A 19,839-nucleotide genomic window follows, 5' to 3' on the forward strand; every position below is an offset into this window, starting at 1 on the left:
AAAAAATGCATTTAATTTAAGAAAAATTGACTTAGATTTTTTCTCTTGCACCGTGGAACTTTAAATTTATGAAGGTCCGTACTCCTGTTTCCTGTCGTCCGCTTTAATGACAGCAGTAGGACAGACGCTAATAAGCTTTATTAGCTTCACTCTAAACGCTCTGAAGTGCTAGCATCTTGCTACATTTCTTTAATTATTATTATAAGTTAAAAATTAAGTAAATATTTAAATTCTCAATCTTGACGTCTTCGGATTTTGAAGAAATTACATGACAGAAACATGTTAGAATAACAAAAAAATAATTTCATTGTTTCGAAAAAAAAAAGCTACAAAATGTTAAATTATCAGAGCTGCTCAGTGATGCAGTGGGTAGCACTGCTGCCTTGCAGCAGGAGGTTCTGGGTTCGATTCCTGGCCTGGGGTCTTTCTGCATGGAGTTTGCACGTTCTCCGTTTGCATGTGTGGGTTCTCTCAGGGTACTCCGGCTTCCTCCCACAGTCCAAAAACATGACTGTCAGGTTAATTGGCTTCTCTAAATTCTCCTTAGGTGTGAGTGAATGGTTGTTTGTTCTGTTTGTCTCTGTGTTTCCCTGCGATGGACTGACGACCTGTCCATGGTGGACCCCACCTCTCACCCGTACACAGCTGGAGATAGGAACCAGCAGCACCTCATGACCCCAATTGGGATAAGCTGTGGAAAATGGATGGATGTTAAATTATCAGAATTTTTTTCTTAATGTGGCAAATTTCTTTATTTTTAATTGTCAGTTATGTTTATTTAAAATGTTGAAGGATTTATCAGATTCTACACTCTGAAATTTGAAAAAGTAGAGAAAGTTGTTGATGTCTACGAAGCTTATTTTAAGTCAGCGGGGTTCAGCGCTCTGAAAACCTCCCTGGTCATTTTTCTTTCAGCCAAACCAATCTGCATGGCAGATTTCCGCCTCCAATAATACCTGGCACCTGAGCAGAGCCGCAGCCGTAACAAACTGTTTAGATAGCAGCTCATGTTCATTTATCATCCTACTCACAAACTAAGTCACAACCATCACCACACCTCCCCCGGCTCCTCCATAACACAAACTTATTATCATGTTGTTGTTGTTATGCGCTGTACTGCCGCTGCTGAGATGAACTGGGAAAATGACAGTTTGATTGAGGCTTAAGCACGTCGGACAGTGAAAAACCAAAGCTCTGTGAAAGAAGAGGAAGATCTCTGCGACGCCGCTGCTGTGTTTCACTGCTGTGTGGGTTGGAGTGGTGAGCAGGAGAGCGGAGGAGTTTACGAGAGCGGCTGCACCAGACTCGGGAGCAACAGTAAATAAATCTGGGCCGTTGTTTAGGAGCATGTAATGAGCAAGCATAGCAACAAATAAAAACACCTTCTGTGGCTCTCGAGGTGCTTTGTAAGCAGGTTAACCCCGAAGATGTAAAATGCGCTCCTTTCTACCTTCCTCCTAATCTCTTTTTTTCTATTTTATAATCAGAAAATCCTACAGAGAATGAAAGAAACTGGAATCTCCACTTCATATTGCTGTCTTGACTCTTGTGACCTGATCTTTGTTTAACTGAGTTCCTCTTTTTGTAGAAAGCGGAGCACTTTTCAGTACCTTACAAAAGATGACTCCAAACGCAGCATTGGGCAGAATACAGCTTTAGAAACATAAATGTTTCTAAAGCTCCTAATATGAAACAAACTCTGTATTTAAGTGTTTTTTTTTTTTTTAACTTAATGACTTTTTGACATCAACATTCAAGCCAATGTTTGCGTGTCAAGAGTTTTCTTTCTTGAAGAGGAAAAAAGCACGTTTACGTTTATTTCAGGAGAGCAGAAAGCTGCATGTTGTTTCCTGACGTCGTCCCCTGTGGGACAAATAAAACACTTCTGAACTAAAATGTGAGAGTAAAAACAAAGGTGCGCGTCTCTTTTTTTAAACAGCACTGATGGCAAACATGTCATTTGCAAACACTCACTGTGGGCTATTTAAAAACGCTGCATATTGATTATTGATTTTAGCTGTCATGTGCCGATTTTGATGCTATCCTAAAGTAGAGGCAATCTCTCAAAAGTGACAAAGAAGTTGTGTCTCAACCTTTTTTTTTTTTTTTTAAACAGACATTTGTCTTGAAGAAGTGATTTGAATGGATTCTATTTTGATGAGCAAAAGCCAAGCAGGCACATTAAGACATTCAATCTTCTGTCAGAACAGACAGTGGAGGGAACAAGCAGCAGACTCTGTCAACACTCTTTGCCCTAGGCACAGCCTTTCATCTATCAAACTTTGCCACACTGGGGGGTCTGCTGCTATTTCAGGACTCCAAAAAAAATCTAGAACCCCCCACCTCCCCACACACACACACACACTGCACATTTATAACCAAGTAAGTGTTCAGCCAAAACCCATACAGCGACACACACACACAAAGACTTCCCGGATTTGTTTGTTTGTTGACTGGGATTGAGGTATTGGCTCCAACACTGACAGAACATGGGAGGGCGGGGGGGGGGCTGGACACTGGAGACCAGTGAGGAGCATGCTGAGACAAATCAGTTTTAGAAGAAGACAATCTGCAGATTTGGGTGTAAGGAACAGTCTGCATCTATTTCGGATTTCAATAAAAAAAAGATGAAAAAAAGCAAAAAAAAAAAGTGACTTTTCTCTGTTAATTGTGAACCCACAGCAGACACCTTGTTAAAACTAAAAAAAGAAGATCTCTGAGATCTATTAGCTCATCAATAAACTGCAAAAAAAAGCTGCTCAATTCAGAAGGGCCATTAACGTTTAATGGTCCGACATTTTTAGGACAAATAAAAAAAAAATAAAAAAAAACACATTAAATTGGGTTTAATCCGAGCAGAAATGATGAAACTCTCAAAAATAATCGATAATATTCGGTCTGGTTGTAACGCTAAGCAGTTTAGCTTAGAGAAGCAGTTAGTAGATGTGGTTAAGCTGCTATTGCCTTAAATAGTCGAATGTGTCAAATATTTATTCTTAGATGTCTCTCAGGGTTACTAACTTTTTTAGATGTTAAAGAAGTAAAAAATTGTACCGACTGCATGAAGGTTGTCGTATCAGATAATAACTGATAATCGACACATTTAGAAAACATTTTGCATCAAAAGAACTTTAGTATTTGTATTAGTGTTAGAGAAGACAGCGTGGATCTAGAGATACACCAGTGGATTAAAGGTTAAATGGAATAAACCAGTTTACCACTGGCTAAAACTAGAACCAGAACCAGTCAATAAAACAAGGGAAAAATCTGCTGTTTTTTCTTGTATACCGAATGATTTCCACCAGTGCTTGTAGAACAGACTGGCTTCGTCCTCATCCAACATGCCAATAGGATCAGGGAGGGGGGATCAAGTAAAAGCCTTTTTTCTGCTCATGCTAGCGTCCCCACTTTTAGCAAATCTTGCGAGTGAGCTGTCACTTGAAAAGACAGACTCGCCTTTTTACAGATGTTTTCTCTGTTGCACGTTAGGAGCCAGAGTAACAAAAGAAAAGACAAATCATAAAGCGTGTCTTAGCTGTAGTCCTATTACCGCCGTTTAATTTGAAATCCATCATACACCTCCTGGTTGTTTACATAAAGATAAATGGGTTTTAGAGGGAAGAGAGGCAGCTTATTAAATATGTTTTATGATTTTTTTTATTCCAAATCTTTAATGCTGCTTTCTAACACATATAAAGGCGTTACTTTTTATTCTCTCGACTGGATGTGGTGTTAAGATGCTTGATTTTCAACCTTATTTAACTTAATAACTTAATCAACTTATTTCAACCGTTGCGTATATTAGCTGCGACATATGAATCAAGATGCTATGACTGAGAAAATTTGATTGACAGATGACTTTTGATACATGATTGGCTGAATTTAGGTGTTCAGGCTGATGTATAACTAACTGGCCTGCATAAAATAACGGAAAAAAAAAACACTGATTTTAAGACAGAATTTTTAAAAATAATAGACATTTTCTAACTTTTAGGACAATATGGTCTGATAAAGAATGCATTTATATACATGTTTAAGTCAGAATGATTTGAAATTTAAATATAACTTCCCTATGACTTTAAAGTTAAACTTTATTTCCATTATATGGTTTTATTTGAATGTTAAAATCTTCACAGGCTGGGAGTAAATCCTAAAATGATCCAAAAACAGTTTCACTGCAATCGAATGAAGAACCGTAGTGAGAAATCAGCGACATCTGACTAATTATCATTTCTGGTATGTGAGAAAGGTTAAGTGGCCCATTAAGAGCCAAAATGGCACCAGTATTGGTTCTGCCTGGAAAAACCTACTTTAAAGCATCTGTAAAACTGCTCATCTGCTTTTTTAGTAGCTACTCTAACACAAATAATCATCAGATATTACTTTATAAATTCTTTGATTAACGATACAGTTTTAACATGCTTTTCAAATAAAGTGCTTTTTTAAGGAAGAGAAAAAAATTATTTTATTTCTGTATCCTGCATGAATTTACTCTATTACCTTTATCCCATCTATCATTTTTTGCACCATGTTTTTTTTTTCTCACACACTGTTTACATTTGATCCCTGCTGCAATTTAAGAAATGGAAATATTTTTTCTAAAAGCTGGACTTAATGCAATTTTGTGCTGTATACACCCTGTGTATACCTAACACAGTATGACAATAAAAGATGTCCAAGTCTAACTAAGTATTCGCACATACGTTTGCAGGTCTTGGGAGTGTCCCTGGGATGAGCGGGAGGGGATTGGACATCCATCCCCTTTTCAAGCCATGCATATGTATTGTTTGTCATTATATGTATTGTAAAATGTGTGCAGGTTTGAAATAAACTTTTTGAAATGAAAAATACCTCAACTAAACGTTGAAACCTGTATTACATACTGTATGCAGCTATTGTGGTTTTATTTATATCAAAGTGATGGACAATTCTTCAGGCTATAGGAATATTCACCTGATTGTGTTTCTATGTTTCATCATCTGTATAAACATTTCAGAAATTAGTTTATACTCTTATCTCTTTTTATATATTTACCATTATAAAGTAAAAAAAAAACTGAATATAAATAATAATTAACCAAATAAGTGTGAATACTTTTTTACTCACTCTATAAATAGAAAATGCAGATTTTCATACTGTGAACTCTTAGGAGAAGCACTAACAAAAGGTTCATGTTGCAACAAGTGGCTAAGATTTAAATTTGTGTGTTTTACACACAAAGCATTAAGAAACCAAACGGGTGAGACCGCGGCGACAGTAAAGTCCTCCAACCAACAGCAACATGGGGGACGACTAACATGTTTAAAATGTTTAGTTGGGAAACTTTTTTGAGAGATAATCTTAAAAGAGTTTCCTGGTTATAAATAAAAGGAAAAGGATTTCTATAAAATTGTTTTTGTAAATGAAACTCCGCCAGAAAAAGCTTTAAATTCATTATCATGTTAATGACTAAACATCAGCAATGCCCCTGGAAAACCATGGTTCATTTTCCAACGTTTCAAAAGAAGGTTACCACACATTTCTGACATTTATAACATGATAAATTTATCATCTAAAAAAGGATTAATTAACAGATTTTGTGAGGAATTTAAATGCAGCTGCAGGTTTAATTAAACATTTCTGCCTTTCACATGAATAGATGATTTATAAATGAATCACCTCTGATTTAGAAACTCTCAAACGATTCAGACTCACCAACATCTCCATTTGTGATGTAACCTAACTTTACAGCGGACATGTCGCAAAGGACCGACCTCTCACCTTTAACCTGTGAGCCGCCCGGACGTCTCCTCCGCCATCTTCCTCTCTCTGTCCAGCAGCAGCTCCCGTCCCATCCTCAGAGGCCCGTCCTCCAGCCAGCTCCCGAACATCTCCCGCGCTCCTCCCATGACTCCCCCGTTCTGGGAGCCGTTCTTCATTTCGACCATACTCTGCTGCCTCAGTCTGTTGGACAAATTTTAACACCACAGTTACGGCAGCGGCATACATCATTAAGATCCATTATTGTTTCTAAACGCTGCTACTGAGACCCTGCTGGTCATCAATGATGAGCCTCATATGAATGTTAATGTGTTTCTGTGTCCTCTGGGTTTCACTGGTTCAGACAGCGATGCACAGGACAGCGTTCTGCTTTAATAATTCTCTGCAATGAAGGCATCTATGATAGATCATACTTATAAAAACCATAAAAATATGAGATGTTTAGTGGTAAAAGTATTCATGTGGATAAAGACAAACATCTTCTTTCAAAAGTAAACTAATGTCGACTCATTAAGTTGTTTACTTCTCTGCTGTTAATTACAGTTTTCCATTTTCTTGTAAACAGTCTGTTGCTGTTTTTTTAATGCAAAGTTATTACATAGTTCATCCTTCTGAGTTACACATTTCATTTGATCCAACTATCCAATTTGTGATAATGGTACGGTCATTTTTCCTTCTGATGTAAACACCTTAATTTCGTCTCTTTGAGACAATAATGGAGTATTTTGTTCTAATTTAAACACACTACATCCTTTAAAAAGTTTTGCAAAAAGCATTAATCTTTTACTCCGTGGTCCAAAATCAGAAGGTTTTAACATTAAGGGCCTGATTTTAATTTTTTAAAGTCATGTACATCCTTTCTTAGTTTCAAAAAAGCCGTGCATGACTTTACACTTTAAAGTGATCACTGTAAGCGAAATATATTTTCTTGTATAATTTCTGAATTGGTTATTGTTAAGGGAAGTGTAGCTTAATTTAGTTGTAAGAAGGCAGGCGTTCATAAGCTTTGCCTTCAGCCTTTCAGTCACAATACTGTCATGGGTACTGAGTCATAGGAAGGGCTACCAATACTGAAATAGAATAAAATAGGTTAGAAAATCAATTTATTCTCCCAGAATGGGGAAAATCTGGTGTATAAAATACTCTTTATGTTATAATCAGTTATTATACGTTCCACTTTTGGACAATCATCGATACGTTTGACTGAGAGGGGAACTCATGATAAGACAAAATGCACAAAGGGGTAAACAAGTCAAAAAAGGTTGGGAAATTAGCTCCTACTGTCTCTCTACTTGTACGTCAACCTTGAAGATATCCCAATATTCATCTAAAGGGTTCATTTCGTTCACGATCGTGCTCTCTTAAATAAAAATCCATACTCTTTAGGTTGTGTTCAGTTAAATGAGAAATTCAGAATTTCCGTTTTTCTGCACTAATTGCTCCCAAAGTTGATCTACAAGGTTTTAGTTGGACTCTTTGCAGACCAGTCAAGCTTATCAAACCCCCAACTTCACACATTTGCAGAAAGGGAAGTGATTCAATCATCCAAATGAACTGATATGATGGTGCGACCAAGAGACAGATGGTCTATTTCATACCTGCTGCAATTGTCCTGCTTAATAACATGAAACCATGAGTGCTGCAGCCTTTGCTAATGCTGACTGATGCCACCAAGGTTGATCTGTTATTTTCTTTGGAGACCAATGCATGGATTGTTTGTTCTCTGCTAATTAATGTTCCCATTGGGGACAATAAAATTACGATTGACCATTAATGATGAGTATGTGTGAGTGAAGCCTTATTATGGTGGTTTGACTTGTTTTAGGAAGGTATGATTCAACAATTACTGCGGTCATTTTGGATTCTGCTCTATTTCACATTTTCTACAAACCTTTGTGTAGTTAGCATCAGCCTACACATGGACTAAGCTTGAGATTAGCATTTCTTGCAATAACCTGGCAAAATGCATCTTTCCTTGATGAAATTCAATGAAATATTTCTGCATCGCCTCAGTATAACAACAATAATCATCGTCTACTGTATGTGCAGCAAAGGAAAAGCCATTTTCCACTCTACCATCAAATACCACAAATGTTTGAAGTTTTTTTTAACTCTTCTGGGATTATTTGCTTTAAAGTGAGGTGACTAAAACTGAGCGTCACAACAAACCGTCGTTAGGTGGTTTAAAGATACGATATAAGTGAAAAGGCCCACTGTTAAGTGTAAGTATAGTGGAAGATCTGTGATGATGTAAGGTTGCATATCTTCCAAATATCCTGGGAAACTTGAAAGGCTACCTGGATGCTGTGAAATACCCCAATATTTAAATAAACATCTAGTCAAAGCTTCTAGAAAACATAAAATGGCTCCCAAGAGACAAAATCCTCCAGCTTCTATGTACTTCCTGCTCCTCAGATCTAAAACTTATAAAGAACCAGCATGGTGAGCGGAAGAGGGGAAGTCATATATGATTGTCACAATCTCTTTGCTCTTCGCCTTTGTTTGCAGTGATGCTATCCATTAAACAGATGACCAAAGAGTCATCCTAATGCTGCCGCATTTTTGTATCAATCAGCTGTCCAAGTTGTTTTTTACTAAAACAACAGAGAAACAATAAACCTGCTGGTTTGATTTTCTGCATTTAGAGCAGGTATCTCAGTATTAATCACTCATGAGGGATTTCAATGTCAGGAGAAAGTAGCCATCATTAAAACCTTTTTATATTTATACCTGAATAAGATAAGATGCATTTTAATAGGAGGGCTCAAATGGGTATAAAGGAAACCGTTATTCAACTAGCATGGCATCAAATAACACTTCTTAGAGGTACCGTAATATACTACTAAGGTATTGCTTTTTAAATCGCTTTATATCAATATATATATATATATATATATATATATATATATATATATATATATATACCTTAGTGTAAGGCTGTCTCTAACGTAGGACACTTTATAAATGAAAAGCATCTGCAAAACTTAACTTTATCTAAAAATATTTGAAGATTAAATCATCATTTTATCATCTAATTTTAAGTAAAATAATCAAATAGTCACATTGATGTTTTCTTTCTGATCATAAAACTTATTTTATTAATTCTAGGTTTTAGAAACAGAACATTTAATGTTTTTGCAGGTGAAAAATGTAAAGTTTTTCGCATTTTTTTTCCCTTAAAGGCTCAAGTTTAGGACCTAGTTCAGTTTTAGCTGCACAATTATAATTATGGAAATCTATGATAAGATGTATGGGGCTTTGAGTTTTAACACAACATTTGGGATGATGGGTGGGATGTGGCGTATTCCTAAAACTAGGGATAACAGGAATAAATAAATAAAAATTTGAACTTTCCTATATTGACAATATGTTCATGGCATGATCCTTCATCTGCAGGTTATTTCAACTTATATATATTTTTTTACCAATTAGTAGAAAACACAACAGAATCACCATCTAATCTATAATCTGATTGATTCACATTTGTTAATTAACAGGAAATAACAGTTTTTACTTTTTTATGTACAAACAAACAGTTTTTAAACTCCTTTCGTTTTTCAGTATTTTCTATTTCTATGACTCAAAGTCCTTGAGTTTCCTCCTTTTTTAAGTAACAAGGATTTCCTCCTAAACTTGCTGGAATTGTTTTCTCCTGTTTTGAACCCAAGTTTTTAGAGGAGCCCAAAGATTTAGCTTTCCTGGAAGAGTTTAAAGCTTTTAAAGAAACGTTTTCACCTTTTACCGGTATTGTGTTGACTTTGATTTTCTTTCATTAATTTATTTAGACGTTAATCTCTTATTTCGAGTTTGTAACTTTTTTAATGTGGAAAACCTTAAACTAGGTTTCCATTAAAAAAAGAAGCTTTCATCTCAAGGTAAATGAGAAGAAACAAATCTAACATTCCTTAGATTTAAATATATTTATCTTTTTATTTCCTTTTTTTTTTTTACTATTCTTATTATATTTTTCTACCCTGCATGTCAGATCTTAGTAGTATTGTAAACAGTTATTTTTTTATTTTCAGGATTTAAGGAAAATAAAAAAAAAGGTTATTTTGAGCATTAAAAGTATTTTGTTTGTCTCAGTTCTGAATGTTCCTTCTAACCCGCTTCTCAAACACACAAATATTCAGCGCACACAGGAAACCGAATAAAAAGCTGCTTTAGGGACTTTTTTTTTTATTTAGAGGGTAGCTTTTAATCACTTTTTGTGATATTAAAGGTAATTAGGTGATTGCCCACTATTATATTTAATAAGAGTGGGTCATAAGTGGAAAATGTTTTAATTAGCCAGAAGAAACTAATTATTGAAAAATAATGCCACACTCTTTGGGTAATTTGAAAATCAAAATAGTTAGCTGCCAGAATTATGTGAAAATCTTATGTTGTGGTAAAAAAAACTGTAATATAATAAATTTTCATTTTATTTTACGTTAGGAGACAAAACAGAAAATAGGTTAAGGCTTAAATCTGGTGTGAGTCGACTTCAGCAACGTGTCTGCATCTTTATGTGCTTTATGCATTTATTGGTTATAGATTTTACAGAATCATCAGCAGGAAGAAGATGTTTTAAATGCTGCGAGTGCAGGTTCACCTGGCTGCTTCTTCTTTCTTTTTTTTTTAACAGTGCTGTGCCTGAATCTAGATCTCACTCCTGGGAAGAATAAAAATGCTTGCCAAATTATTGTGCAGATATTGGTTTCCAACCTCATGGACGTGTTATCTGGCCAAACACGTCCCAAGCTGCTTGATAGGAAGGAAGACTAAATGATGTCCCGTATATTCGTTTAATACCTTGAAAAAAATGTTAATATGGTAACTAGAAATTAAAAACAAAAAAAAGCTGGAACCCATAGAGAGGGAGAAACTGAATTCATTTCGCTTGCACGGGTCCCCTGAAAAAAGTGCCTGTAGGCAATTTTTTTCTTCTTTTTGCTGAAGCTAATAGGAGAATATTTAAGTGAAGACTGACTGCAAAAAAGCTGAGAATAAGTTCAACTAAAACTCAGAGGAAATTAAATGATGAAATTCAACCACCTTGGGAATTAAATTTAAATAGACTTACATTTTATGATCAGTTTTACAATCTGAGCCAACAGTGAGTTACCCTGCAAGCTGTTTTTTTATGTAATAATCACAAAAAACATATGGATTTTCTACAAATTACAGGACAAAACAGAGGTTTTAGTCACAGGTCGTCAGACGCACTGTGCAGATAATTAACACCAAATTAGTGGCTCTCTGTCAAGAGCTAAGAAGTTTTTTTTAACCGCTCATTATGAACAACAATCCGTTTCTTCTCAATCAATGTGAACATCTTTATCCTTGCTGATAGAATTTGCAAAAACAATTCTTGTTACTCTTTTATTTCTTGCCTTCCAAAAAACGAAATCAAAAACATCCCATCAGAGAATGAGTCCAAACCAAAGCTCCACACTACTCACTGAAAAGCAGAAAGAGATCCCACATCCTGTTAATATTAGGGGCCCCTGCAGTGTCATATTTCTGTGTCTTTCAGCGTTGATTTTTAAACTTCAAATGGGATTAGTCCCGAATAATTGTCTTATTTGCTTTACGCTTCCATTCAGGTCCCCAAGGTCTGCAGATGCAGGTATTTCATTAATCCTGAAAGCAATGGAGAAGCATCTTTTAATTACTGCTGGCTTCCACTGTGCAATGGCCTTCCCCAGGACCTGAGGGCAGCTGGAAGCGTTCAAGGTTTTTAAAGGCAAACTCAAGGTGTGTTGATTTAATAAAGCTTTTAATCATCCGCTGTTGCCACCGACTAGATATTTACTTAGCAATCTTTTGTCTTTCATGTGCAAATATCCACCTTTGACAGAATAAAAGGTCAAAGTAGCAGACCTTCACTGCACCTAAAGTGTCCACTCTGAACTCTTCTGCAACTTGGAAATGTATTATAAAACAGTTTTATACTGGACGTAATCATTGCTACCTTTTTTCTTCTATTTTTAATTTTTTTTTATTTTATTATGTTTTTTCGCTGATTTTAGAAAGATTAATAGTTTCTCAAATTGCCTACTGTGTTTTACCCAAGCACTTTTCAGAGTAAAAAGTATTACAGTCCACACTTGATTAGCCTTAATTGCATTTGTAAGCTTTGCAGTTGGTTATAACAACAATAACATTTCATAAACAGTAGCAGCATCAAACAAATCTTAAAATATTTTACATATTCGGTAAATTTTAATAAAAAAACAAACCTTAATAGCCCTTGTTGGATAGTGATAATTCTAAGCTAAGAAGCAATTGTAAATTGTTAGCACCTACTGACTAACCAGTCACACAGCTTAGAAATAGTTGCTCATTTCATTTCTTTACTCTGGAATAAAAAAAAGCTGTTAATTAAACAATTATAAACTTGAAATTCTACTTTAACTTATTAAAAAGTTCTGCCTTATTTGGAGTGTTATTTTTTTTTTTCATCTTTTTTTTTTTTGTTTACTTATAAAACATTTTACAATGCTTGACCTTTAAACCCTGACTTGTGTTTTTTTTTTTAAACACAGATAAATAAAATTAGAATAAAATGGACTAATGTACCATCCTGGTAATAAAAAAAAACATTAACGTCAGTCAGCTCTATTGCTTAAACATAAATTACTGTATCTGAAATGAATCAGTTTAAAAAAATAAAGCTATTTAAGCAAACACATCAAAAGCCATATTTGTTAAACTACTGATATATAAAAAACCTAGTTACTAAAGCTACCACAGGGACTTACTTTGACATTAATATTGTTATGCTGTGCTTACTGTATGTGGGAATTTACTGGGCTACTTTTTTGTGTTTTTTTTTTTGTCTATGTTGTTTTAATAAAAATATAAAAAAACACTCATATATGTATATATATATATATGTATATATATATTTTTTTTATTTTTTATTCTCAAAAACTACTAATTTGCTAAAACCAAAATAGAAATGAAAGAAAACCAAGTTACCTGCCAGCCAGCTGGTCGTGGAGCTCAGCATGCTGTTGATTGTTCAGACTATTGGATCGCTGGTCCAACAGCCAACCCAGCTCCAACTCGAGCACTTTGTTGTTGTTGTTCGTCACAGCTCCTTCCTGACAACGTTGGATGATGCTGGATGCTGTTCTCTCCGGGGAACACGCAGGCTGCCCATGCCCTCCGTTTATTCCATTGTTGTGAAACAGTTCTGTCAACTCCATACTCTGTAGCCGGGTGTCGGTGAACCAGCGAGCGAGTCCTTTCCGACCCTCCAGCTGGTGCAGCTCCTCAGGGGAAGGCCACCGTGTTTGCGCAAAATCGTCCTTGAGGAGCGCCAGTGATCGGCTGTCTGGAGGCACTGAGCAGGTATTTAAGTTAGGGATGGAGGAGGGAATGGAGAGGGCATGCGAGGGAAAAGGAGGACTCTTAAGGTTGACCACATTAGTGTTTGTTTTGTGGACCCCATTCAGCTGTAGGGTTTGATGCTGTTGCTGCTGTGGATGTAGCTGTTTCTCTCCTATACCAGGAATGCCCAACTTCTTGGTGCCCATGGAGTTCAGGAGAGCTTGTTCCAGGTTGTCGCGTAGTGCACGGCGCTCCACAAACCAGCTGTCAATTTCCTGATGAGACAGGCGGGTCGTGGATGCAAGATTGTCCACGTCGCTGTGTGTGGGGAAGCTGTTCCGCAAGAAATTCTCCTCCAAGACTTTCAGTTGTTTTGCTGTTTTTCCTTTCATCCTCTCCAGCAAAGGGAACTGGGTCATCACTGAAGACTTTTGATGAAAATCTGTTTTTTGTAGTGCTGGTGCATCGCCACCATCCAAATGTATGATTCCGTTATTATGAGCAGGGAACGTCTGGTCCTGGAACAATTTACCATCTGAACGAGATGTCCCATTAGCCTCAGTCAGAGGACTGACAATCTTATTTCCTCTGGGGTAGCCGGCATTTATTTCCAAACTCTGGTGCTCCTTTAGCTTTTTGCCCTCCAGAGAGAACCCCTGAATTTGTGAAGGGACTTTAACTGGACTGCGGACAGACTGGATGATGGGTGGCCGTCTTATGTGAGAGTTTATCAGCGGAGGAGAGTTTGGCAGGTTCAAATCAGGCAAAGGGTGAGTATTAGCATGTTTTTCTTTGGGACTAACATTTCTACCACGAGGGATGAGCAAAGAGTTTTTGAATGGTGGGGCATATATAGGAGGAGGAGCTATCATCGGCCTTGTTAAGGACTCCGGAAACACCATGGAGGGCAAAGAGACAACCGGCTTGGTCTTGGAGTTTCCAGTTGCAGAGAGGATCTTCCCTTTAGAGGAAGATAGTAGTGCTGATGAGGAAGATGGTGGCGGCATTGAAGGCACTGGGAAAGATGGCCTTTTCATTTCTGCACTGACCATTGAAGCTGCTCCAGTTCTTTTAATTTCCATAGGAACTGGTGGTGGAGCCATTGGTAGGCGGTCTTTTTGGGGTGGAGGTGGTGGTGGAGGAGCCATAAGAAGTTTGTCTTTAGGGTCACCAGAATGGGGGGCGACCGCCATGATGGGTCGCTTCGCCTCAGGACCAAGTGCTGAAGCTAAGTGTGTAGGAAGGGATCGTTTAAGGTTGTGGCTGGAACCTATTGTTGCCCCTGAAGAAGAACTTGTGGTGGAGACGATGCTTAATTCACTGGAAACAATAGTCCGCACCTGACCTGGGTGCTCGACGGTTGTGTGGACGACAGGCTGCTTGGAGGCTTTGGCAGCGGGATGAGACATAGGGCTGGTAAATGTGTGATGGGAGGGAGGAATTGAACCATTGAACATTTTCTTTCTGGCTTCCTCCACCTCTTCTGGAGACCAGGTGATCCCTTGCTTCAGCCTCTGGGTGGTGAACCAGACTTTGATCTGCTCCTCCGGATGCTTGGAGGCGGCCGTGAGCCACGACAGCTCAGCATGAGTTGGGTAAGGAAACTTGTTAAAGGAAGAGATTAATGTCAAATTGTCGTCTAAAGAAGGGTTGTATTTGGTGGTGTTCAAGGGAACTGCTATTTTTGGTACCGAGTTAAAGTTGGGTGGGCGCTGAAGCATTGGGGTGACATGAGAGAGCCCTTGAAGCATGGCGGGTTCAGGTATGATAACTGTTCCGTTGATGTTCAACGCTGTGATCTGATCCTTCTGGATCAAGCCGTCCAGTTGGCTTTGAAGCTCTGCTCCTCCAAAGAGTGACTGTACGTTACTGGGCGTTTTCACTGTGGTAGATATGCAATGTGAAAACAAGGAGCTGCCGTTGCCTTCCCCATGTTCGTTCGTCATTTTGCATTCAGCTGAATTGTCTTTGCCTTCGATTGTCTGCTCTAAGATAGTTTGATTGTTCCTTTGTATCCGTTTAAACTTGAAGCTTGTCTCACCTGGGTGCTGGCTTTCATTATGCTCTGTAAGTGAATCAAACTTCTTTGTGTTGAAGTTGCACACGGCACAGAGATACAGTGGATTCAGAATGACGTTAGGGTGCCTGGAGTCTACATGCTCCTTAAAGTCACTCAGATTCTGCGTCAGAAATGGACAGTATTTGCATTTGTAGCCTCTAGGCTGCTTTTTCTCTGACACCTGTTCAGATTCAGTTTCTTTGTCTTTCAATCCACTGATCTCTACATTTTCCATCACATGACTTTGATCTCCTTTATCAGACTCCTCCTCTTGTACTAATGGCTCAAGGTTTTGTGTTTCCACCTGCTTTAGAAATGTCCTCTTGTCTGTGTTTTCTGCATTTTCCTGCAGCAAATCTTTCTTCCTGTTGCCTTCCGAAGGTTCTGACAGTTCATTCTCTAACACAACGTTGTCAGTCATTTTTTCCACATCCATCACATCCTCTGGATCTTCTTGCTCATCGGGCAGGTCGCTCATTACCCGGACCATGCAAGGGGTGGAGGACTTTCTACGACCGGACATGATGGCTGCTGCTGTTGCTGGTGGTAAACGCTGTGCTGGTGCTGCTGATTCTGTTGAAGAGACTTCGGATTTTGACTGATGGTGCTGGTGACCGACAGTATTCGCTTCTTGGGTTCGTTTGTTTTTAAGCGTACCTTACTGAGACGGAATATAGCTGAAGATTGTGGATACTGGTTGGTGGGTGGAGGAGTAGTCTCCAGCGTGCAGGAGCGAGGGCAAAACCCAGCTGATGGCGCGGGCCCAGGACCGGCTGTTCAGTGGCGTCTCCCGCTCACCGGCAGTGTCAGCTCCCAGCCTGGGCGTCATGGGAGGGCATCACAGACAGCAGCGGCGGTCAAGCTGCATGGGGACAAGCAAGAAGACAGAAAGTTATGTTAATAAACTCAGTCAATTGTTTATTGTGAAAACTAAAGATCTAGAACTAGGACACAATACTATGGTGTCACATTTATTTCAAAATGCCCATGAGCAAAATAAACATACAATCATGTATGTTAAACTACTCTTGCGTGTGGTTTATCTACCACCTCACAACAAAATCACACATGCGCGAGAAACTGCCGCCCCGAGAAACTCGTTCTACGCGCTCGCCAGCTCTTCCCACAAGCACTTGTGATCATGCTCGGGATCTCACGATTTTCTATCCAGTGGCCACGCTCGATGACGGCTGCACTTTCGAAAGCGTCTCTACTTGTCTCTTGGGCGGAGACAACCCCTTCTGTAAGCCTCCTCCTGATTGGGCCTTGCAGACACGATCCCACGGGAAGTAGTGTCAGGAAACTTTTTACTGACTGCTCGTCATCCATAACTGAAGATGACGGCTGGAGGAGGGACAGTGGCGAAGGCTTCTCCTATGTCTGAGGTACATGGGAGTAAGTGGTAAGCATCAGTCAAAGGCTTGAAGACACTAATTCCCGAGGGATTGTGTCTGCAAGGCCTAATCAGAAGGACACTTACAGAAGAGGTTTGTCTCTGCCCAATCTGTCAAAACACATTTTCCTTTGTGCGGGGAGGTAATCAGTCCGAGGGCAGAGACACTTTCGAGATCGCAGCCATCCTCAAGTTCGGCCACTGAATAGAAAATCGTGTGGCATGATCTCAAGCGCACCTGGGAGGAGCTGGCACGCACGGGGAGTGATTTTCTCCTCTCAAAGCATCAATTTCTAGCGCATGGGTGATTTTCTTGTGCAGTGGTAGATAAACATTGCGCAGAAGTACTTTAACATACATACGAGAATGTTTATTTTGCTAGCCCCGATTTTGAAATAAATGTGACGCAATACAAAACTCTCAAAATATAACACCAGAGTGTATTTGAACATGAACACAGACTTTATGACATTTATTTTTATCTAATTCCGATGGCAAATGGTCAATCCGTTTTTAGATCTTTTTTGCAGTAAACTGCACTTTTAAAACATAATATTCTTATTGTACAAATATGCACTAGTCTGGATCTGTGCATCAAATAAAACCACGAGAAAATGCATTGCAATTACGAATACTTACTGAATACTTTTGCAAGACGCAGCAGTATTACCACAATCGTAATATATTCATGGCTGTGTATAAATATCCTGCTACTTCTAAGACACTGAAGAATGAAGACTAACCTCAAATAGCCTTTCTTCCCTTAGACTCTAAACTCCGAAACCAAGACATACAATAAATTAATCCAATACACAGCAGCATCAATGACAAGAAGCCCGTGTTTGTCCAAATATGTGAGCAAATCAGGAATGGACCAGTTAGTCTGTAGCAGAAAAGGTTTCTACTAATTTAAACATTCAGTTCAAAAGTCAGGAGATAATATAATTCTTTATTTGAGAGTTTTCTGGTAAACCTCAGTTAAGGGGAGACAAACTTCCTTCTGTTCTGAAAACGCTAAAAATGAGCTGAAAAGGTTTGGGAACCAGTTCCCATTACACAGCCTCTGGTAAGTGCAAGTCAACATCTGCATTGACTTATTTAAGGCTCAAGTTAAGAAATGGGTGTTGTTCTGATTTCAAAGCGTGTATAAAAACTTTCTTGGTAAAATATAATGGGGTAAAAACATTTGTATTAACATATAAGCTGTTTATTGATCCACAGGAGTTGATCTGATTCATTTACAAAGCCAACAGAAAGATGACGAAGGGTCAAAACATTTCAGCATCAACGGGTGACTTCAGCCGGATTTTTTTTCTTTCAAGTCATGGCCAAGTTTCTGTACTGGTAGTTCTCCAAGCATTACAGGAGCTTCTTTACGTCAGCCTTAATCAGATGCTGGCAAATTAAAAACACCTTGTGACAAAGCCAGAAGGCCTGGAGTTAAAACCGAGAGGAATCCGACTGACGACTGTGGAAGAGAGAGAGATGCAGAGAGAGCCGCCATTCTTAAAATATTATCTGAAATATGGCTGCCACTTAATCAGGACACAGTGTTCCAGGCCAATTGCTTGTAAATGTAATAAATTTGAAGAGTCCACGGAAACTACAAAAGACGCAAAAAAAAAAAAAAAGTCTCCAAACTCCAAACCCCATTAAAAAGACATTAGTCGTCTTTCATAGATTCGGGCAAAGACAACTTCACAGGATAATTACCCTGTAATCATGTAATAAGAGAGACTCTGTGATGAGATCTCCTGACAGCTATCATCCACACAATGGCAGAGAGACAGTGAGATAAAAACAGATGGGGAAAGGAAAAAGGAGGGAAGTGGGACGGCAGGTATGTATAAATATGGAGCGAAGTGGCGATAAAAAGGAGGATAAATGGAAAATAGCTGAAAATAAGGGATGAAACTAAAGGGGAGTGATACAGGTGAAAATAAGGCAGGGATAAGGTAAAGGAAAGGAGAAGAGTTAATAAAAGAGCGAGGAGTGAACTGGACCATGGCCTGCACAAAGGAAGAGAGAGAATAAGGAGATAAGAACTGAGAAAAGATAAGTTAGAACCGAAAGTACACAAACAGAAGAAAGGGGCAAAGCACGTTAATAGACTTTCAAAAAGAAAGGAGGAAAACTTGAAATATATGAAGTAGAAATAAAAAAAAAGCAAAGAGGAAAAAGAATGAATATAAATTATTGTTAAAAAGGATGCAAGAAGTTCTAGAAATGTAGCCTGATAAATTAGACCATAAACCCTCTTGCCAGGAATAAAAAAAATGGTATTTCAGTCCCTAATTAGTGTTGGGCAAGCTGTTATTTGTCCCACGTGTCAATAAATGCTGGACATATTTCATGCTCTTGCAGTCTTGATCAGCTTCTCATCACTTAGTTTATAGCTGAGTATCCAGAGCCTAGTAGAAAGCAGTGCACTGTGCAATGAGACTGAACTAATCCTATGTTATTATAAATCTCATGCATTTACATTGCTGCTTATTTCCTGCTGCAACTAATGAGATTTTCTTATACAGCTAAAGTTAGAGCACAAGTGCTAGTGACTTAAGAAAGATAAGCTGATAAAAGGAACGTACAGAACAGAGTGCTTTCTAAACTACATGAGGTCTGAACAAACTTGACTCAAAGTGTTACATTTACTCCATGGTGAAAAGAAATACTTTTAGTGTGATAGGGATTAGATAGAGTTCTTCCTAACTTTTCCACATTACTTTGATCCGAGAGGCCGACCGACAGTTGATATTTCAAAAACAGGAAACTCAAAGGCAGATATTCTATACCAGGTTTTTATTTCTGTCTTTCTATTCAATTTGCCCTAATTTTATTTCTCTCTTTTTGGACCTGGAATCAGATTTTACACATTTTCGACCATTAAAATATTTGGACTTTAGGATTTGTATCCTTTTAAAGCATCCTGTCCTGGCAGCTTTGGAAAAAAGCGGCAGAACTGGTGGCCTTTAACCTAGCATACGCCACATTGATCTATGTGGTTCAACTTTGCCTCAATAGAACCAGTAGTGGAAACACTTTGAATATTGCAAATACACATAGATTAAGAGATTTCACTGTGCTAAGCGGTCGATGTTCTAAAGAGTTTTGTGCAACAACCGATAGGACAGTGTGGCCAGGCAAGAATATTATCTATATTTCTTTTGAGTGTCTATTGCCTTGATTTATTTGGGTAGCTGGATGATGACCTTCTTCTAATTATGAGCCAACAGTAGATGAAATTTTGAACAGAACATTTCTTTAAAGAGACATTATGTAAATTTTACTGTAAAATATCTTTGCAATA

The 19,839-nt window shown here is 38.2% G+C and overlaps 1 protein-coding gene across 1 annotated transcript in view; it reads right to left on the minus strand.

Moving 5' to 3' along the window:
* Positions 1-5,762: 5,762 nt before the first annotated feature.
* The window catches only part of LOC107098262 (zinc fingers and homeoboxes protein 2-like), a 176,852-nt gene continuing 162,775 nt past the window's right edge, over positions 5,763-19,839 (minus strand). Inside the window, exons 4-6 of the mRNA XM_015395831.1 lie at positions 15,797-16,001; positions 12,727-15,712; positions 5,763-5,943 (exon numbers count right to left, since the gene is read on the minus strand). Of these exons, the coding sequence (XP_015251317.1) occupies positions 5,763-5,943; positions 12,727-15,662 (3,117 nt within the window). The 5' untranslated portion in view covers positions 15,663-15,712; positions 15,797-16,001. The remainder of the gene's footprint in view (positions 5,944-12,726; positions 15,713-15,796; positions 16,002-19,839) is intronic.

This window comes from Cyprinodon variegatus, unplaced genomic scaffold, assembly GCF_000732505.1.
Source record: "Cyprinodon variegatus isolate N-32 unplaced genomic scaffold, C_variegatus-1.0 Scaffold763, whole genome shotgun sequence".
NCBI classification, from domain to species: domain Eukaryota; kingdom Metazoa; phylum Chordata; class Actinopteri; order Cyprinodontiformes; family Cyprinodontidae; genus Cyprinodon; species Cyprinodon variegatus.